The sequence below is a fragment of the Sceloporus occidentalis genome, unplaced genomic scaffold (assembly GCF_023333645.1).
Source record: "Sceloporus occidentalis isolate IW3139 unplaced genomic scaffold, rSceOcc1.0.p SCAF_2, whole genome shotgun sequence".
In the NCBI taxonomy this organism is placed as follows: Eukaryota; Metazoa; Chordata; class Lepidosauria; order Squamata; family Phrynosomatidae; genus Sceloporus; species Sceloporus occidentalis.
This window is the reverse complement of record NW_028316982.1, coordinates 116,825,450-116,847,994: the sequence shown is the minus strand read 5'-3', so window position 1 is coordinate 116,847,994 and position 22,545 is coordinate 116,825,450. Positions and strand designations below refer to the sequence as shown.

Genomic DNA, 22,545 nt, shown 5'->3' with positions numbered 1-22,545 from the left:
CTTTTTGCAGTTAAGTGTATAAAAAACACACATGCTTTTTTTGCGGAGAGACTGTACAAGGCCATGAAGGTAAGTGATTTGAAATAACACAGACTTCTCTACATTAACATGCTCAGGCATTCAAGCATTTTCCCTTTTAACAAAACTTACCCTACTGACATGTAACAGTTGCTGGTGCCCTTTTTTAGCCTGAAGAAGCCGCAGTTAGAAGTGGTGTTTAAATACAAAAAAGTAGTCTAGGGTGATTAGGCCCTTTTTGCTGTTTTTCCATGCAAATCTCCCATCACATGCATACACAAATGTATTCAGAAGCATTTTTGCATACTAAATGCCATGGAGTGGTTGTACATTTTTGCAGGGGTGATAATTGGAAGTGCCAGAGAGAGCAGATAGGGAAAAGATTATAAAGGTCTCTTTCTCTCCCTTGCTGCTTCCCCTCTTCTTTAAATTGAATTTAAATTCTTTAAACACCTTCAAAGTTTTTCAGTTTTTTAAAAAAAATTCAAGGTTATTGTATAGTCTTCCCCAACCTGCCACCCTTTTGATGTCTTGAACTGCAACTCACATAGTTCACAAGCAGTGGGGCGCTTGCTGGTTTAGAATGATGGGAGTTGTAATCTATGACACCCAGAACATGGCATTTTGGGGAAGGCTGAATGATTATAGTTATCTATGCCAATTAACACTTATTAGCATGAAGACTTGAGACTGGCCTTTTGGAATGAGGGTACACCATTGATTTAGGTTAAGGATCAAATCTGATACAGACTGGCCCATAAAAGGCTTTATGTATTTTTACAGGGAGCTGGAACCAAAGATAGGACTCTTATTCGGATCATGGTGTCGCGCAGTGAGGTTGACCTCCTGGATATACGGCAAGAATACAAACGAATGTATGGCAAATCTCTCTACACAGATATCACGGTAAGATTGTACAGGGCTTGTTTCATCCTGCACTCTGCCCTTGTGTGTCAATTTAGAATGGCAACTTGTTAGCTAATTAACTAGAACTGGACCCAGGAAGTGATGTTTTGTGTCAAGGTTTTCTGTGAACAAAAGCCCAAACTTCTCTAGGAATACTTGTTCTGGACAGCCTGATGGTATGAAAGTGAGGTGGGCAGGGTAACTATCCAAATGAGGTGGACATAGTTACATTATGTAACTATGTTCATTGGCAATCAATAACTGGCAGACCCTAGACCCAGCCTCCTTGGTATTGTGACTAGAATCCTGTTGGTGCACTACACCAGGAATGTCAGTGGCAGTAGAAGGAAAAAGGCCATGTGTGCAGGAGCTGTGAAGGCCCTGGAGAAACAGGTGGCATGGAGTTGATGGATTTAGTCTGCATTCCTTTACTACTGCTGTGTGACTCTGGGGGGAAAATGCAGTCAACAGGATTTTTGTTTCTGGGTTTCCACTTTCCTCATCAATGAAAGGACAGGAAGTATACAAGCAGGGAGTGGTTGCTGTTGGCAGCACCTGTGCATTGTATATATCTAGAACAACACGTCTTCACTGATTCCCCCTGTTCTCCAACAACACAGAAATTGACATATAGGGTATTGGGAGGCTATGGGCCGAAAAAGATGACCACAAAAAGAGCTTGAAGCTACCTTAACCTGAGATGCCATGACACTGTGGCAAGCACACACCACGGTCCCAAGGGTGCCCTCTGCTGCTGGTGCAAATAGGAGTGGAAAAGATCCGCTCCTTTTGGGCCAGGTTTGGGCAGCCCAGAAGCAGCTTCAGCGCAGCTTCTGAGCACCTTGGGGGGCATGTGTTGTCTAATGGCTACACCTCCAAGCCATGTGGAAGCCGGCTTTTTTAGCTGATCATGTTCAGGCCCCATATCACCTAAAAAGTGAGCTCAGGGAAATATTTTTTCAAGCTCAGTAAAGAATTCCAAGAATTCAAATCTTGTCATTGACCCAAAAAGTGGGTTACAGTAGTGGAAGTTGGACATATGCTATCCAAACTCACTAGCAGGATGCCAGCCAATGTTTTTAACTTTCAGGGGGAGGGGGGACTGAAACCAGGACTCTGAAGAATCCAGATACATGACCAGAACTTGGAAATGGTACTTCTGGGAGAATGGCAATGTCTAGAATATCCCATGCTGGGTGGGTAATTTCAGGGAATTGCAGTCCAAACATTTTCTTGCCTAAACTCCTATGCCTACTGTCACCTGCAGAATAGGTTCTTTTGATGGCCTCTGTTACCTTTGACCCACCTTAACTTTTTGTTTCTTCTCACTTTGGGTTTTGTTTTGTTGTTGCCAGGGTGACACTTCAGGGGACTATCGGAAAATCCTGCTCAAACTGTGTGGTGGAAATGACTAAGCGGAGCTTTCCAGAGATTTAGGGATTTCTTGTTTGTGTGTTTAAAAAAAATACCATCTGTCATTATGTTATCATTTCACATATTACCAGATCTCTTCCTTTACAGTGCCATGTTTGGTAAAATTTCTCATTATATTCCTTTCTGTAATTGTGCATAAATACAGAAATTCTGCTATAATAGAGGCTGTTGCACTGGATAGTTGTAGATCAGAAATAAGATTTTGCATTCTTGAGGATAGAGAAGAGTCCTCCATATCAAAGACATGTGCTGTATGATTAGTCGTTCTTTTGAGAAAGTCCTTTTTTTTTTTTTTGAGTGCACAATGGTTCTATGTAGCTTTATGTTTTTTTAAAAAAAAATTATAAAGGATTTTTATTTCTGTAATGCATGGCAGGTTTTATATTTACATGCTTATTGTAGTTTGACTCAAAAGTGCCTGTTCTGAAAAGTGATCAATAGAGACTCAGCTCCTGTTGGCACATTGCTCAGGAGAAACTTCATTCTGACTTTCATGGGGAAAATGAATTGACAAGTGAACTGGGCTATACCATGTGAATTTGAATGTGAGAATGTGAGATCTGCCTGACCTTAGGATCCATCCTTAAATTTGAAAGAAAAAGGGGTATGACAAATTGCAACTACACATGAAATTCAGTATATAATTCGGAAGCATGTCATTGTGCCCCTAGTCTGAGCTCTTTCCCCCCTGGAGCTAATTGCAGCATGGGAGTTGGGCTTTTCATTGAGAAAGTGGTAGTGGAGGGAAAGGTTATACCTCATCTCCCTGCATGCTATGGCCTTTGTGAAAACTATCTCTCCATCCTCCACACTTGCAGCTAAACATAATGTCCAAGATCCTGCATTGGGGGACATAGTTAAGGCCATAGAGTTCTGTCACTGTAGCTATATCTCCCCAAAACTACCTTTGACTACAGTACCCACTCGTCCACCCCCAGAGAGCCAACGTGGCATAATGGTTTAAGCATTGAACTAGGAATCCTAGCTCAGCCAGGTAAACCTACTGTGTGACCTTGGGCAAGTCACACTCTCTCAGTCTCAGGGGATGGCAATGGCAAACCCTCTCTGAAGAAATTTGCCAAGAAAACCCTATGATAGGTTCTCCTTAGTGTCTCCATAAGTCCAAATGACTTAAAAGCACACAACAACAACAACAACAACACACACACCCGAAGGATTTCCGAGGTAGAGGAGAACAGGGTGCTAACTGATGACATGCCCAGCTGTCTCCTGGCAGTGAGACACAATATGGCAGGCAGCAGCAAAAGGACACTACAGGGGCCCCTGCTGCTGTCCATCACAGTCTGCCCTGCTACCGGAGGCATAATCAGAGCCCAATTCTCCAGCCTCAGAAATCCTTTGGTGGGGACCATCTAAATTCAGGGGTAGGTTTTGGGGAGAGCTTTCAATTATTGCAATGGTGTAATGACTATTCATGTGAATTTCAATAGTTACAATTTCATAAGTCCAGTTTACAACATGATAAATGCTGAATGGGATGCCAGCCAATACATTTAAAACCCAGACTGCCTTCATAGTGTCACCTGTAACATCATATCTGGTTTGGCTCTTGAGAGATTCCTCCCAATTAAATACTGCTCAATTGTGTATTTGCAGGGGGACATACTATGCTTCTTGGGCAAGATAAGACACAAAAAAAGTTCTTACTTTGCACTTTTAGGATACAAGGCACCAAAGCTATACAAACTCCATTCACTTAATTGAGACTTGTACAGAAGTGAATGGAAATTACATCTTGAGAATTGGCTGGACCATGCTCCCTTTATGCACAAAGAAGTCCCCACATATCTTAATGCCTGACTCATGCTTGATTTTCTCATTCAAACCTCGGGTTTTCTAGGTGGGTTCTGCTTTGAGTGGGTTGTGCCAGAAATCTTTTGGGACTCAGAATGCCTTTCCTTTGAGTGCATGCCAAAACTTTCCTTTTCAATATGTTTTGAATTGTTCCTTTAAAAATCAAATACATGTAACTTTTTAAAAAGCAGATTTGTACAAATAAAGACATCTATCTTATAAGCCTCTGGAATCAGTTTACTTGCTTATGCCATATGTACGGTGATTTAGGTTCTCTTCCAACAGCACCATTTAAGTATCTTTTTTGTATCCCATCCTTCAAAACCCATCCTTTAAGATAATTGTATGGAACTATTTATAATTCCTTTAGGGAATGGGTCTTGTCTCAAGCTGAATCACACCGGTGGGTGATACAGAGTTTGTGAATGGGTCCTCTTGTTTTGGCAGCTTTGTGGATTCTAGCTTGCACAGCAGGAGTAATAAGGCAGATACACAAACATTCCATTACAGTGTGGGTGTTACACATATTCGGTACTTTACATTCTCCCCAGATTGCCCACCTCAAAAGAAAGATGAGGACTGAGGCTTTACAACATTGAATATAATGTGGAACTACATGTGAAACCTTGTCACCATCCCTAGAACTCACCATTTTTGCTGTGATAGCTCCTCACTTCTGTCCATCCCATTGCTGGTGGAGAATATAGCAATAGCAAGTTCACTTCTATACCGCTTATCAGTGCTCTTAAGCACTCCCTAAGCAGTTTTACAGTGTTCCTAATTGCCCCCAACAAGCTGGGTACTCATTTTAGTAACCATGGAAGGATGCACGGCTGAGTCGACCCTGAGCCCCTGGATGTATTGAACTCACAAGCTTGTGGTTTGTGAGTGAGTGGCTGCAGTACAGGCATTTAACTACTGTGCCATTAGAGAATGGGGGAACAGAATTATTTGGGTATGTTCCTATAATCAGAAGCAGATAACATCTTCTGCCAAGATGTGCTGGGATCACCTGGAGGTCTGAACAGTTAATGTTATTGGTCTGTGGCTACCTATGGAGACATAGCCTGGTGTTTCTCCAATTCCCGTCTCTCCCAGCAGTGAAATGTCTATCGGGGATAGAGTTTCGTAGTAAAATACTGGGTCCTGAGGGGACTTTGGACATTGCAGAAGGCGATAACATCTTCTGAAACAAGCAGAAAAATTACACATGGAAGTGTGCGGTAGACTTACTCTTTTCTATGCCATTTATAGGATACTAGCCAAGGAATAAATAGGTAAGAATATATTTTTGAAATGGTCATCACTGGTCCACCAGTGATTATTTTTCCAGCACTGTCCAGATGGCTGTTTTGGAAAGTTTCAAACCACAGGTGGCCACCGTTTGGGGGATGTGGGGATAAGTTAAGCCACAAACAATGGAAGAAAATAGCATTTCAGTGTGTTGCTATAGTACATCCCTCTGTGTCCTACTCCTACATTTTAACATAGATTTCAGTTTTAGAAAATACTGCATAGACCAGTTTCCTGGTTGTTAAGGGGCCAGATGGATGCCTCTGAGAAGCCCAGAGGCAGGTTGTGAAGACTGCAACGAAGGGGAAAACAAGAGTCTCATGTAGGTCTGGTGTCATGGTATAGCCAGACTCTCCAGCACTTTTAGGAGTGCCACTGCTTTGTTTCATAACATTAACTCCCTATGTTTCAATGGCAGGCTGCTAAAACAGTATTCTGTTTCTTATGTCCAAAGACTGTTTCAGCCTAACAAGGACAGCAACCCCTCCCTCATAGGATGAATAATTTTGCATCAACTGTATTCATGTCACGTTCACACTATCCTTTCACTGTCCTAAAGCAAAGGAATATCACCTCAAGAACCAACTAATATATTAGTGCAACATATAACAATAAACACAATGTGCAATGGTATCCAAAACATGTAGCATTCAGGTAAACAATAACTGGCAACAAAATATACTAGAAACCACCAACAATGTATCTGTATGATAATTTCCAAATTAAATGTAACTAACCAAGCAATATTTGGAACAGTAAAAGTACAGTCAAGTGGTATACACAATGTGCACCATATTAAATGTCCAAATGGAGTATGCTAATTGAATGATGATAAGAGATCAAAAACAGAATTGATGCTATCGCTTCGGAAAATATGCAGTTGTTTCAACATGCATTTCTCCAGTCAAACTTGCCATGTCTGATTGATACAGCAGCCTTAATGTGAAAATCTGCAATTCATACAGCACCCTAATTCCTATCACTAAAAAAAATGATAGAAAGAATTACAGAGTTTATAAATGACATAATAAAACCAAAAAAGTGATCATTCTTTTGCTTTAGGACAATGATCTTAGCTAAGAGACCTTCCTGCCCATCCATATAACACTATACGTTCAGACACAAGGTGTACAGTGCAGATGGCACCAAGTACTCCACTGTCTTGGTCTGTATGTACGTTGTTGCATATGTGTACTGTTGGCTGTGCCTGGAGAAAGGCTTCCATGTTTAAGAAGCCTTTTTAAAGGATATCTTGGCAGTTCACTACAATAGCTGTTGGTGTATCTTTCTCCCACAAGTCTGTATAGTTACCATCCTCCCACTCATATTCTTCAACAACTGGTGCTGATGAACCTGACCAGAGTGAATACAAAGTTTTCATTCCGGTTGGGTGCAGGGGTTTATCTGCCGTTGCCTCCTCCCTCCTTGGTAGTTCTGTTTGGAATAGAGCCTGCCCTCTGCCCTCAGTTTAGGGGTTCAGTGGTACTTTTACGTGTTAATAAACATTTTTGTCATTGTTGGTGTAACATTTCATGACCTGTTACAAATTCGGGGGTGGTTGGTATGGGGCTGGGATCTTGGACTTCGTTTCAAGTGCCCTGTAAAGTGCACTTGGAGGCTCTGATCCCTCCTACTCCTCTTCCCAAACTTTTTATATATAAAATTTACCCATGTGTTGAATTAAATATTGAATCTATTTAAAAACTAATTTGAATGATCTTATTTCCTTATAAAATATTAAAGCATGAATATACGCAAATGTGCAAATGAAATTATGCTCACTAAATAAACAAAATATTTTTATTCATGTACTGCATTGAATGGGGAGGTTTGCAATGCCCACATGTAGCAGTAAAGGGAGGTCTCAAGAGTAAAAGGTGTGAGTATTACTAGCCCAGATTATTCTTGCCTCACTTCTCTTTCTGGCAAGTGGGAGAGAGTGGTGGTCCATGGATCAACAGGTGGGTTGGTCGGTGCCCAGATCTGAATCTGTGCATTTGTCAATCTGCTTTAATCAATAAATAGTTGTGGCTTTTTCCAAAATCATCTTGTGTGCTTTGTTGTGGAGTGGACTTGCCCCTGGACATGCAAAATATGACTCTCTAGCAAAGAGCTGGTTTTCCAGTCACAGTGGAAAACCTATATTGTGGTTCCTTTAACTTCTTTTCCTTTTTCCTGTGCCATCCTAAGGCTGCTAACACATTTGAAAAAAAAGTTATTTTGGCTTTCTGGAATGACACCTGGCAATATTGTGTGTCATGTGTAAATACATGCCAAAATCTTCATGAAGGCCAACATTAATTTTACCTTCATATTTTATATTTCGTATTGATCATGAAGAACTTGCTGTGAAGCACTGTCCATTTCAAGACTAAATACATCAGTTTGGTTTTAAAAATACAAAGTGCGAACAGGGTAAATTATTTAGGCAGGTGACACACAGGTTTACACGCGTGCTTGTCATCCATCTTCTTGAGTTCAGCTGGGATCTAAAGAGGAAAAGAGAGAGGGGAAACTGTGGTGACAAGACACCAAAACATTTTTTCCATGAGAAGACAACACTGGTCACTAATAAAATTGGATGGTATCATTGCATTTGGTGTTGACCTTCTACTAAATGAAAACGAGACAGTTGATTTTCATCTCCTCCTGCACTGTTTTCTCTAATCCTCCAGAGCACTTCAGCAGAGGACAAGGTTCAGGGCAGTTAAAAATAGCCAGAACTTTGTTGGGGTTTTATGTATGCATAAATACCATACAGTGCTACATAATGAATGTCAGCCGATCCCCCCCCCCCCCCCCAAATCCTCACTTGCCGAATAGCAGCTGCTGCAATTGGGTCTGGTCCTGTCAATCAGGAAACAGCTGACTGATGTTCCCACCCCCTGCCACAAGCACATGCCTAGTATGTGTAATTGAAGGTGCGGGAGGATTCTGCCAAACTTTTAGCCCAGGTAAAGAGGGTTCCTAACTGGAGTTGTGCAAAGACATACGGCTATTTTGTGGGACTGTAGAGAGACCATGATGAAGACATGATGAGGCGTTGTGTTAAAAATGGATTTGATGGAATGTTGAACTTGTAGCAGTGGAATCCAGCAGTGGAAACGTTGGGCTCTCCTGATGTTTTGGCTTATAATTCCCATGAGTCCCACACAGCATGGGTACTGGAAAAGGACTGGGAATCGTAGGCCAAAACATCTACCAGGCCAAAGATTTCCTACTCCCGACTCATATAATAGATGTGGGGTCTCTGCATGATTCATACCTTCAAAGAGATCCACCAGGGGAGTTCCCCGCGCAAGAGGAACAGCCCATGCTGTTTCGCTGATGGTATTCAGCAATGATTTGACTTCAGAGTCCAGGTGGTCAACTGTTTTTTCTACCTGCTAATGGGAGGAGAGAGAGAGAAATTCTGGTGGTAAAAATACAGCAATCCACATTCAAGAGTTGATCTCTTCATAACAATAGAATTAGAAAATAGCACATAAAGCCAAACCCCATACACACAACCAATTTTCTATGGTAAACAGGACCCACCATTTATAGCAATAGCAAGTACATTTCTATACCGCTTGTCAGTGCACCTGCTGCTGGACCTAATGGTCTTATGGGGTCCATTTAAACAGCCATACACATTACAGTATTTCCCCTTTTTTCCTCCCCCAACCTTTTGTACCACCATTTCACTCTTCACAAATGTTATGTTCCTGACATTTCAAAACAAAGACATATGAAATACCATTTGCTTGCCCTGGATTTAAAAAAAAAAAAGGGGGGGAGGGGGAGGAAACAGACTTTGAGCATATGAAGTCTGCCTTTGAAACCCAAATCATGGCACCATCATGACTCCACTGAGTTTGCTTGTGCTGGGCTGATGCAAAACACATTTGCATGGAAATAAGCATCATTTTGCCATAAAAATGATTACACACATACACACAAATGCAAACAATGAGCTCAGTGACAAATGACAAGTTGTGTAAAATGTTGGGTTAGGATTTATGATCTTGTGCTGCCCTCTTGTGGACAAGGGTATTGAACATTTTCCAGAGATGGAATTCTGTTGAGACATTAACATTAAAATGTCGTTTAACATTATGAAAATGCGCCACAGTCCTCAAACGGGGCAGGGAAGAAGGAGCGAATAGCAAAGAAATGTAAAGGCCTGCAAAAGTAAACATGGCCTCATTATTCTAATGTATCCTTCTTACCTCCTGGATAGTATCTAAGCGTCTATGAATTGTATTGTGATCATCACACCAGTCACTTTGTTCTGAAATTGTCTCGCGATCTGTGACAGGATCTGCAGCAACTGTAGGGGAAAACAAGCAATATTGATGTTTCATATAGGATTTTGTTTTGGATAACAATGGGATAACAATGGGCTACAGTTTGTGGATATATCCCAATTCAGCTTCCCCCCCCCTCTTTCAAATCTTCCTTTGATTTTTTTTTTTAAATAAAATATATTCATAAATTCCAAAACATTAACAGAGTTAAAAACAGAGACAGTGGTTTCTTGGTGCGCTACATATTAATGTGTGTGTATTTTCATTAACTTTACATACAGAACAATAAAATTTTCTCCTGAAGACTTTCCCCCAATCATGGAAATGGCTGTTGTGTGTAGGCATAATTTTTTGTTTTCATATCTGAGGACTAAAAAACTCAAGACTTTTGAAGCCTTCTTACCACAGTACTGATTTACATCTTAGTATATCCCATCCCTGATTTCACCTCCAAAACTATTCACATCTTCTAAGATGTGTGTATTTCAAGTCACCAGTAAACTATGTTTCTTTCACATTACTTACCTAACTCCCCTAAGTTTATTCAAAATTTAATATAATTACTAAAATAATATTTTAATCTTACTAAAAGGGTGCTGTTTTGTTTTAATAACAACCGTGTTTTATTATTTTTAATTGTAGATTTTAAATTGTTTTAAAGTTGTGGATAGCTATGTGTGAGAGACAGCATGGTGTAGCAGCTTGAGCACTGGTCTATGGCTCTCGAGACCAAGGCTCAAATCCCCACTCACCCATGGAAACCCATTGGTGGCCTTGGGCAAATGGCACTCTCTCAGCCTCAGAGGAAGGCAAGGGCAAAAACTGTACTAAACAAATCTTGCCGAGAAAACCCTGTGATAGGTTTGCCTTAGTGTCATCATAAGTAAGAAACAATTTGATGGCACACAACTACCACCACCAGTTATAGCTATTTTAATCTTTTTAGTAAGAGGCAGCATGTTGTAGTGGTTTGAGCATTGGAATACAATTCTAGAGACTAGGATTCAAATCCTTGCTCAACCATGGATACCCACTGGGTGACCTTGGGCAAATCACACTCTCTCAGCTTCAGAAGAAGGCAAAGGCAATCCCTCTCTCAACAAATCTTGCCAAGAAAACCCCATGAAAGGTTTGCCTTTAGGTTGACATAAGGTGAAACAACGTGAAGGCACAGGCCTGGAACAGACAGGCCAAATGAAGTCGTTTCCAGCTGCTTTGGAGGCATGGCGTTCAAACAAAACATGCCTCGAAAGCAGGCCAAAGCCACACTGAAGCCACGCTCTGGTCCTTTGGACTGGACCCAAAAGGAGCTGGGATAATCCTGCTTCTGGTGGTGTGAGTTGGGCTCTGCATCCGTGGCCCACTTTGTGAGGTCCTGACCCGCTTACAGCCAGAGCAGACCCAGGCCGGTCTTTTGCGCCTGTCTGCTCTGGCCCACAGACAAGGTAAAGGTTTCCCCTTTGATGTGATTGTCTAGTTGTATCCTACTATAGTGGGTGGTGCTCATCTCCATTACGAAGCCAAAGAGCCAGCATTGTCAAAGATGACTCTGTCACCATGTGGCCAGCATGACTGCATGAGACACTGTTACCTTCCCACCAAAAAGATTCCTATTTATCTACTTGCATTTTACATGCTTTTGAACTGCTAGGATGCCAGAAGCTGGGACTAGTGACAGGAGCTCACTCTGTCCTGTGGCACTTGGGCCTCAAACTGCTGACCAGCCAATCTTGCAATCATTACAGTCAGACGTTTAACCCCTGAGTCACCACATCCCACTGAAGGCACAGAACAACAAGCTAATATTGTTTTAGTATTGAACTTTTATATGTGTTTAGCTCTTTTGTACTTTCATATTTGTTCAGCAATTTTGTACTTATTTTAATTTGCAAGCAGTTTCAAGACCCAGTTTTGCTGAACAGCCAGGATATCACCATCAGTCCATATTAAGCCTGAACTATGTTTGCTCAGGACTGAGATGCTGGGACTCACAGAACCTAACATGGCTGGTCCAAGATAATGGTGCTCCCAGCCACAATTTGTGGCTGGGGCACAACCAGAGTACTGCTTGGCTTCCTGGCTTCTTCCCAAAAGCCTTTGCATTTCCATGGGCTTCAAAGAAAAGGATAAGAGAGCTGTTGAAACAAAAACCAACATGTATCTCAGGGAAAATAAATGGAAGAAACTATGCCGAGGCTTCACTTAAATCTGCTCCCTGCCTATTTTAGCCAGCAGCTAGGCTCCCAAGCTCAGTTTGGTTTTGGATATTTTGTTGTCAGAGGTGTTAGACAAGATGATGCTCCTTCCATATTCCACACACAGGAATGACTAGAGGTGCATCCACACTGTAGAATAATGCACTATAAATGTCATAGTTCTAGCCTACAGAATCCTAGGATTTGTATTTTTGTGAGGTACCAGCACACTTTGGCAGACAAGGCTAAAGACCTTGTAAAACTACAAACTCCAGGATTCCAGAGGAGGAGGAGGAGGAGGAGGAGGAGGATTTTATTAATATCCTGCCTTTCTTCTGGTGCCTAACAAGGATGAAGCTAAAGGATTTAAAGTGTTATCAAACTGCATTATTTCTACAGTATAGATGCATCCTGGGTTGACAGCTGGATCAAGATGATGGGATAATATCCTCTGCAGGATCTGAGGGCAGCTAAATAGTTTTGAGACCACTGGGCAACAAATGTGGCACACTGCAGCTCTCTCTTCCTCCAGAGGGTTGGGAGCATCAGGAGGAATAGTTGCAAATCTGCTGTCCCTTCCCAACATCTGTTGCCTGGCAGGGCTAAGCGAAATACTTTTAGTGGTATTTGTTTATATCACGTTATTTATTTTGTCCTTAGCATTGTTTTTCTTTAAGGGAATCTGTCTCCTCATAAAGGCAACACAAGCTGCCTTTTCAGGACTTTCCGGGAAGAAAAACAAGATGTGATTAAAGAGCAAGAACACAAGGATCTCAAATGTTTGGCCAACTAAAAGCCCAAAAAGGCTGAGTGTACATCCCCCACCCATTTCAGAAAGAAGCCAACCCAAACTATGTGGAACTTTCTCGTCTCAAAGTCAGGGAATTTGGATTGAAAGGAAGTGTAAAAATATCCCACCGCCGGTGGTGCTTTGGGACTTATTTTGTAGCTTGGAGGGGAAGAGGTAAAAAAAAGAGCAAAAATATCAATAATGTCCTCTTTACACAGGTCACATTCAAGATGTTAATCCAAAAAGAATACCAGTGCTGCTTATTTACAAATGTTTCTAGTTTAAGAAAATGCAGATTATCAGTTTATAAAGAGGTTTGAAACAAAATGTTGCAGTGCCCAACATCTGTGGCAGCAATGGGCTGTGGCATTCCCCTGTGTCCCTTTAAAACACTGAAGAGATGGTGTCAGTGGGATGAGGCTCAGTGAGATGAAAAAGGAGAGCCCCTAGGTTTTTTTTAAATTAAATTTAAATTTATTGTTTTAAATTTTTAAAATAGATTTAAAATTTAAAAACAGGGTTTTATGGTATATAATTCTGAAGGCTGGGTTTCAAATCCCTGCTTGGCCATGGAAACCCAATGTGTAACTTTGGACAAGTCACACTCTTTCAGCCTCAGAGGAAAACAACTCTAAACATGGGGCTCAATGGAGACCACAGAAACCAGATGCAGCGGCCTCCGGAAGGACCAAAAAGAACCTGCTTTCCAGTGGGTTCTTTTTGTGTCCCAGAAGGGGTGCCATAGGCGCACTCATGCACCATGATAATGCTCCTTCCGCAGAGCACCATTTGGGTGCAGTGTCACTGTTGCATCCTCATGGTGCACTCCATGTGGATGGGCGCGTGCCACAATGGCGCACAGGCAGTGGGACAAGGGCTTGAGGCATATGAAGGCTCAGCCCTACATAAGCCCAAGTAAGTGTCTAGGCTGGCACAAAGTGCCAGTCTGCACTGCCTCCAACTCCTGATGAGAAAACCCAGTTATAGGTTTGCCTTAGGATCATCATCTGTCAGAAACAACCTGAAGGCTCACAAAACCAACAACAACAATTGTTTTCTCATCCTGCCCTATTACACATACTTCTTGCCTTGTTTCATGCTGCAATTGCTGTCCTATTACAAACAGGTGTGAAAATGTGATATATAACTATGCTATATGGCTGCAACAAAAAAGTGGTGTTTTGTACTCGAGAAAATAGGTATTTCAAAACAATTACCAATACAGTGAGGACAGGCATAGTTTGGCCCTCTCACTACTTTTCTATATTTTGCTTCCACTTTTTAATATGAATGTTTTCTACACCCATCATCCTCTTACTGATTTGGTAATTGAATTCCCTACTGCCATGCAGGGAAACATGGTAGTCAAGAATAGTATTCCTTAATGCCTCCATACACATATACAAGGTGTGTATGTTGTAAATGTATATATACATATGTGCATGTGGATATCTGTGCGCGCACACACACACATAAAAATAAATACCTATATTTTCTATGCATGCTTGCTAGGCACATTTACTTAGGTGTAAGAAGGGGATAGGAAGAGTATCAATTTATCTGAGATGTGGTGCTGGAGAAGAATACTGAGGATATTGTGGATGGCCAAGAAGACAAATAAATCTCCTTAAATGCCAAGATGATCAAATTCAGGCTGATGTACTTTGGCCACATCATGAGAAGGCATAGCTCATTGGAAAAGACAATAATGTTAGGAAAGGTAGAGAGAAGCAAAAAGAGAGGGAGAGCACAGGCCACATGGCTAAACTCAATCAGAGTTGTCATGGGCATGGATTTGCAGGAACTAAGCAGAGCAGCGGAAAAAAAAGGGATCTTGGAGATATCTCATCTACAGGATCGTCATGAGTCAGGGCAGCTAACAACAACAAGACGCATTTAACTGAGGGTGCATCTACTCTGTAGAAATAATGTAGTTTGACACTACCTTAGGTTCTGTAGCACCATCCTACAGAGTCCTGGGATTTATAGTTTTACAAAATCTTTAGCCTTCTCTGCCAAAAAGTGCTGGTGCCTCACAAAAATACAAACCCAGGATTCTGGAGGACAGAGCCATGGCAGTTAAAGTCATGTCAAATTGCAGCATTTGCACAGGGCAAGTGCACTTTGGCAGGGCATATGTCTGACATACAGTTGTAATGGCTACACCATGGCTGGGAATCTTCATGTTGCTGCACAGCAACCCCCTGCTTTTTCCTTATCACTAGCTATGCTGGCTAGGGCTGCTGGGAGTTACAGGGTCCATGAAATACCCTGAACTATACTGTGAGTGCAGTGCTAGCAAACAATCCAGCCTCTCTTTTAAACAGTGACATTTGGCTCTTGCTGTAGTTTATGTGATGGTTTATGATCTGGCAGAGGATCCAGTGCAAACTTAAGCATATTTACTCAAAAGTAAGTCCCACTGAGTTCAACAGACCTTAACCCCTAGCAAAACATCTTTTGGACTGTAGCTTTAAAAAAGGCAACCAACTTAAATTTATCAATACTTTTCTTTGAAAATGGAGACTGGGTAGAAGATAGAAGATTAGGCAACAATAACCTGTCTTGGGTAGCATTTCTCCTTTTCAAGGGTATTCTTGTCTGTCTGTCTGTCCACCTGTCCTTCTTTCCTTCCTTGGCCACTCTTCCCCAAGATAATGTATATGGTTCTTATCATCTTAACAATTATATGAAGTAGATTAGGCTGAGAGAGTGTCACTGGCCCAGGGACAATCAGTGAACGTTTACAAGGAGTGAGCCTATATCTCCCAAGCAACTCTAACCACTATACTATACATTTTGAATTATTTGTTCAACAATGGAAGTGGATGAGGTAAAAGGTAGATAGCATCCTTGACTGAGGTCCCATAATAATTAATGTAAGTTTATTATCATTAAAATCGAACCTTTCTAGCTCTGTGATATAAAACCACATAAAGCCTGTGCAACCAGAATAATTGGTTCCATATGTGATACCATCATCTGCTTGTTATTTCTTGGGCCACTGAGTACATAAAGAGAATTTAACTTCTTGCTGTATGCAATATACTCTTGCAGCCTCAATTTTACTATTTTTATTGAAATATTTCTGCTCTTCATTATGCTGATAAAACACTACCAAGTTTACGATCCTGGGTTGTTGTTTTTTTCATGCATCGTATAAGACGGATCAGGGAAACATAATTCTAGAAGATAAAAGACTGAGAGTTTCCATGTAGAATGAAGTAATTGTATGACTATGACCAATAAATCCCCACAAACATTTTTTTAGTGTGAAAGCTAGTAGGCCAGTTCCAATAGAAAATTCCCAGCTTTGTGTTTTATGAAATTGGAAACAAACATCAGACAAACCTTTTTAACTCATACTTTCTCACCTCACAAACTACAAGGATCAATGCACCAAAGTCAGCATGCTAAGGAGGAGTGCAAAGTCTCAATGCTTGTTTCTTGCCTCATAAAAGTGTTGTATGAAGTTGGAAATGTTATGTCCAAACTGGCACACTGTCTAGATTTTGGCACAAGCTTCTACCTGATTGATCAATACTCCATGTCAAAGTCTGCTGATATCTTACTGAAAGGAACTGGGATGATGGCTCTTTTAATGCAAATTTAACTTGCTCAGTATTTATTCTCCCTTTAGAGAAAATGTCATATGTTTCAAATTGCAAGCCATTGTGGTGTAGTGGTTTCAGCACTGGACAAATTCTGGAGACCAGAGTTTGAATCCCAGCTCAGCCATATAAACCCACAGAGTGACATTGTACAAATCACACTCTCTCACCCTCTGAACAAATCTTTCCAAGAAAACCCCATGATAGTTTCACCTTAGGGTTGCCATAAGTTGGAAACAACTTGAAGGCACACAACAATGACAACCAAAGTCTCAAACTGGGAGTTGGGTTGAGGACCTCCTTCTAGAATGGGGTGTTAGGAAGATGGCACCTCAACCAGCTCTACAGCCATTTCAGATTTTTACACCACACAATTACAGCTCTGTGATTCCACTTTAATTGCCATAGTTATATCCTATGGAATTCTGGGCCTGATTCCCACTATCTTTTAAACTGAATCGCAAATCAGTTTGAACTGGTTCAAATGACCTTGGTTCCCACTTGAACCGAATTGCTGAAGCAATTCAGTGAGAGGGGGGGGCATGCGCTAGACCCATTTAACCCACATCTTTTTGACACTGATTTTTTCCGCATCTTTTTGGATAAATCGATTCAGCACAAGTGTTAACCAGATGCGGGTCAGAATAGATTTAAAATTTGTCTTTCGAGCAGGTCCATTTTGAATCGATTCATTTGTGAATGTGAATCACAAGTGGGTTATTTTACAGGAAAAAAATGCAGTCAGGGCAAATGTAGTGTGAACCACGCTCTGCTGTCGAATCGATACATGAATTTGGATTACAAAGCAATTTATAAGTGGGAATGAGGCCCTGCCTTGTTCCCATTACATTTTTACAACTATGCTGAGATGCTATGAGCTAAGTGGCTTATCAAGGAGTAGTGGGTACTATGCAGCCCTCCAAATGATGTTGCACAGTAACGCCTCTAGTTCCCCACCATTGTCTAGGAGAATGCTGGGAGATGCAATCCAACATTGTATCAAGGGAGACACAATTCCTACCTTTGCTTTATAAGCAGCTTAGTAAATACATTCAACAAGTGACATTTCTCCAACCAATTTAACTCTGTCTCAGGAAAAGATTCCTCTGCCACTTTTCTGCCACTTCAGTCTGCTACTAAACTAAAGGTACCAGAGCAGAGCTGGCAAAACTCCTCGCAACTGTGGGAAATGTGGTTTCTTCCTGTGCTCATAGAACTGCGTAAATCTGTTTCTTTGGTATATCTTCTATGCTTGCATGAGAGCTGGGCTCATGAAGCTACAGAGTAGGATTTTATCTGAACGAAAACAAAGATTCTTAGCAGTGGATAGCAGCCAAGGGTGGGGAACTGATGTCTAATAAGAAATCTGTGACTGCTAGGGAATTTAATTCTGCTGAGGTCATTCTCTCCAGGAAAGACTATTTCATGCACAGAGCCTACACAAATCAATGCAAAACAATTACATTACAAAAAACCAACCAACCAAACAAACAAAAAACCCAAAACAAAAAATGATATAAACCCAAACTGTGTTTCAGGGAACTCTAGAGCTGAGACAAATGTTAAGGGCTCCTTCTTTCTGTGCCCTGCAAAGGCCAGATCGGGACCATGGTATGCGGTTGCCATGGCTGAACTACCTGAAACAGGGGGGGCTGCATGGCGGTGCTGCCCCTTTGGGGCTGCCTGTACAGCCCCTTACTAAGTAAATAAACCCCTTTGGAGAGTTTTTGTAAATTGCAACTTCGAATCAGTTAAACATTGCAAACTGTAGCAAGTTGCTGCCCTGCTGGAAAAGCTGGAGATTAGTACAAAGCCCTTTCCTATTCCCTGAAGCTGAGTCCACCAAGTCTGGAGAATCTGCACGTCTGAGTTCTGCCTGGAGATGAACCATGAATATGAGAGACTCAGGCCCAGGCCCTGAGATCTGACAACCCAGAAGAAGAAGAAAACCCTAGATGCGCCTCTCTTCCTTTACCAAGTCAAACACAAAATTCACAGAGCTGAGGAGATTTCTACTTTCATGCTCTGTTGCACACACAGTGTAATGTATTGATATAGTGTTTCACTGAGTCCATTAGTATTTTTCTCCAAGCAAAGAAGATACAGGATTGTAGCCGCAGTTTTATTTGACAACTTCCCTGTCTAAAATGTTGCTTCAAGGAAGAACTCACTTGTTTAATTCTCTGTCTGCTCTGGATGTGTTTAGAAAGTTTGTGTTTAGAAAGAAGATAAATCTGTATTCAGAAATATTCAACATAACTGTTTTTGAGAGGACTAAATGGCTTTCAATTGCTCTTTACTAAGTGATGGATTGCACTAATGCGTCTTATAATAATACTTAGCAGTTTATAGAGAATGTTTAGAGCACTTCACATATATTATTTTGTTGTAAGCCTTCCAGCAAGCCTCTAAGATCTGAACTCCCTGAAGAGGTCTATTAATAATATCATTTATTTATAGCTTGCACTATGGAACTAAGTATTTTTCCAATCTGGCTGCACCTCCTCAAGAACAATTGAAACAGCAATTTAAAATAATGATTTGCCAGTGGAAAAAGCATAACTGCAAGAGCTAAAATCCAGCAATAACACAATAAGAGAATGCCCAGTCCTCCATCATAGCATGGATTACTCAGTTTGTGATTTCTCTTAATGAAAACCTGTCCCCTATCTCATAAAACCAGAACCTTCTGCATTCTGGTGAAGTTAGTTTAGGGATAAAATTCTGATTGGTTCCCATTATTAGAAAGCACAGAACACAAAGTGTAGAACAAGGCTTTGTGGTTACACTGGGAATATAAACCTCTAACCTGGCTAAAAACAATTTCAATAGGAAATTGTGCACTTTTAGGTGCACTTTTTTCCTCATTACAGGACTGTCCAGAACAATGAGGTCTCATTGATAACTGTAGCAAGAGAAACATTCTTCTTACTGTGAACACTGCATTAAAACCATACAACTTGTGCCTACCTCAACGTTTTACAGAATACTTTCCATCTATTTCTTTATTATTCTATGGAAAGAACACTCTTATTTCTCAAGTACATCACTAGCATTATTCAGCTAGTAGTGGAGGTGTGCAATCGTCAGAGAGATATGGCAGCCATCAGAAATGATCCAACAAGCAGTTTTAAACATGCCTAAGAATTTGGGTCTACACTGATTGGATTTGATGTTTTCTTTGCCTTTTCTTTGAAGAGCAATTGTCTCTTCGGTCTCAGACGCTGCTCTGGAAATTCCACTTTGGACTAAGCTAGAAGCAACGACAGCAGAGCAGTCCTTTCTAAAGCCAGGTCTGTTCCCAACCTATTTTAATAAAAGAAGATGGCCAATATTCTATATCAGCAGCTCTGTTTATTGTTAAGTATACTTAACTAGAATCATAGAATTGGAAGAGACCACAAGGGCTATCCAGTCCAACCCCCTGCCATGCATAAATACACAATCAAAGCACTCCTGACAGATAGCCATCCAGCTTCTGTTTAAAATCCTCCAAAGAAGAAGACTCCACTACTCTCTGAGGCAACTTGCTCCACTATTAAATAACTCTTGCCATAAGAAAATTCTACCTAATGTTTAGGTGGAATCTCTTTTCCTGTAGCTTGAATCCATTGCTCAGAGTCCTAAATGATGGAGTAGCAAACAATAAGCTTGCTCTATCCTAAATATGACATCCCTTTAAATATTAAAACATGGCTATCATGTCACCTCTTAACCTTCTCTGCTCTAAGCTAAACATACCCAGCTCCCTAAACTGCTCCTCATAGGCCATGGTTTACAGACCTTTAACAATTTTGGCTGCCCTCCCCTGGACACACTCCAGCATGTCAACGTCCATTTTGAATTGTGGTGCCCAGAATTGGACACAATATTCCAGCTGAGGTCTGATTAAAGCAAAATAGAGTAGTACTATTATTTCTCTTGTTCTAGACACTATACTTGTATTGATGCAGCCTAGAATTATTTTGTTTTCATAGGCCCGTTACACACGGGCTCTTGAGGCGCCCCCCCCATCATGTGATAGGGGTTGGCCGGGGACCTAGCGTCAACACCAGCTTCACCCCATCACGTGATGGGGGCATAATAATGGCGGTGCGCTATACACACAGGCGCTGCCATTATTACGTGTTGGACGCATAGCGTTCGCGCGTTGCGCGGCACTTATGACATCGCGAGTGTGCGATTGGCGCCTCGCGGCGTCATAACTTACTGAAATCAAGATGCACTACATCTACAGCATTCCCTTCATCTATCAAAAGAAGAGATAAGATTAGTCTGGTATTACTTGTTTTTGAGAAACCCATGCCGACTGTTAGTAATCATGGCATTCCTTTCTAAATGCTTACATATTGTCTGTTTGACAATACTCCAGAATCTTTTCTGATGTCGGGCAGACTAGGCAGTAATTATTTGGGTCCTCTTTTTTTTCCCTTTTTTGAAGATGAGGATGACATTTGCCATCCTCCAGTCTACTGGGACCTCTCTTATTCTCCAGGAATTCTCAAAGATTACTGACAATGATTCTGAGATTAATTCTGTCAGTTCTTTCTGTTACCTCAAGATTTAGCCCCATTCACCCTTCCCGATTTAATATAAAATTAATAAGAGTTGGTGACCCGAGCATGATCCCGATGTGGACACCAGACCTGTGTACAAATGGCAAACCCAGTTAGAGCAGCAGCACTACCATTTCCTTCTTCCTTTTGCTATGGTCCTAATCAGAACACTGAAAAATTCCTTTTTATTGTTTGTTTTTAACCTCTGTAGCAAGCCTGAGCTTGTTTTGTGCTTTAGCTGACTTTCTCCTTACACAAGCTGGCTATTTGTCTGAATTCCTCTTTGGAGATTTCCCCCTTTTTCCATTTCGTATACATGTCCCTTTTGAGTCTTAGTTCAGTTGAAAGTTTTTTAGACATCCATCCTGATTTCTTTAGGCACCTCCCATTTCTTCTTCCCTGTTCTGAAATTGTGTTTTCAACTCTTTTGAAACTGTGCCTTCAACATCTCACCTTTAAGAAACTCCCATCCCTCATGAACCCTCTTCTTTATTAGAATTCCTGACCATGGAATTGCTGCCAGTATTTCCCTAAGTTTAATGAAATCAGCTTTCCTAAAGTCTAGAATGCATATCAGACTATTCTTGGCTTCCTCTTTTCACTGTATAACAAACTCCAAGAGAACATGGTCACTCCCACCTAAGGATCCTGCCACTTCCACTCTATTAACCAGATCATCACTGATAGTTAGGGACAGATTTAAAATGGCTGATTCCCCTAGTTGCCCTTTTCACCTTCTGGACAATTTAATTGTCTGCAAGGCAAGTGAGAAATTTGCTGAACCTTAATTTTTTGGCAGAGTTTGACTTCCAACAAATATCAGGATAGTTGAAATCCCCCATGACTACGATATCTCTCGTTTCTGAATGTGTGGTCATCTGTTCTAGGAAGGCAACATCCAACTCCTCAGTTTGGCTTGAACATTTGTAGTAGACTCCCACACACACACACACACACACACACACATCTAAGTAACTAACTATGGCCCCATACAGACAGGTCAAAATAAAGCTGCTCCTTGTCACTTTGGAGGTATGCTGTTTAAATGATGCATGCATCCTTAGAGGCTGGAAGGCATGCCAAAGCCACGATCCAGTCCTAAGGACTAGAGCGCAGCTTTGGCACAGCTTCCGAACTTAGTATGCATGCATCATTTAAACAGTATACCTCCAAAGTGACCCAAAGCAGCTTTATTTTGGCCTGTCTGTATGGGACCTATGTAACCTTCCCTGGCTCACCTTCACCAACTCTGGCAGAAATGTTCCAGTCATCTGCAGAATGGACTCCCTTCTTCCCATGCAGCTGATGCCCAGTGAAGAAGGTTGAAGAGGCAGTTATGATCATAGCTATGATGTCACATTCTTCACTAAGTAACAATTATGAATACAGAACATTCACAGATGAGTAAGTAGCTGATCTAGAATACTGGCTGATGTTCTGTTCTATCTGTATGCACCATAACTTAAAAACTATGACGTCTATATACCTGAAACTCAGTGTGCACATGAAGGGAGAATGACTCTTAAATGGTAGTTATTTGGTTTTTAAAACTGCACTGAAATAGTTACAGATTTTCTAAAATTTGGCTCAGATGCCTATCAAAATGGAGACTGTAGTTAAAACAACAACAGAAGATGA

At 41.1% G+C, this 22,545-nt stretch overlaps 2 protein-coding genes across 4 annotated transcripts in view; one reads left to right on the top strand and one right to left on the bottom strand.

The window, feature by feature from the left end:
* The window catches only part of ANXA11 (annexin A11), a 47,650-nt gene extending 43,255 nt beyond the window's left edge, over positions 1-4,395 (top strand). For both annotated transcript variants that reach the window (XM_089510687.1, XM_089510685.1), the window contains exons 13-15: positions 11-69; positions 802-924; positions 2,280-4,395. In XM_089510687.1, the coding sequence (XP_089366813.1) occupies positions 11-69; positions 802-924; positions 2,280-2,339 (242 nt within the window). In that variant the 3' untranslated portion in view covers positions 2,340-4,395. The remainder of the gene's footprint in view (positions 1-10; positions 70-801; positions 925-2,279) is intronic.
* The window catches only part of PLAC9 (placenta associated 9), a 51,487-nt gene continuing 33,330 nt past the window's right edge, over positions 4,389-22,545 (bottom strand). For both annotated transcript variants that reach the window (XM_089510689.1, XM_089510688.1), the window contains exons 3-5: positions 9,678-9,778; positions 8,732-8,852; positions 4,389-7,955 (exon numbers count right to left, since the gene is read on the bottom strand). In XM_089510689.1, the coding sequence (XP_089366815.1) occupies positions 7,945-7,955; positions 8,732-8,852; positions 9,678-9,778 (233 nt within the window). In that variant the 3' untranslated portion in view covers positions 4,389-7,944. The remainder of the gene's footprint in view (positions 7,956-8,731; positions 8,853-9,677; positions 9,779-22,545) is intronic.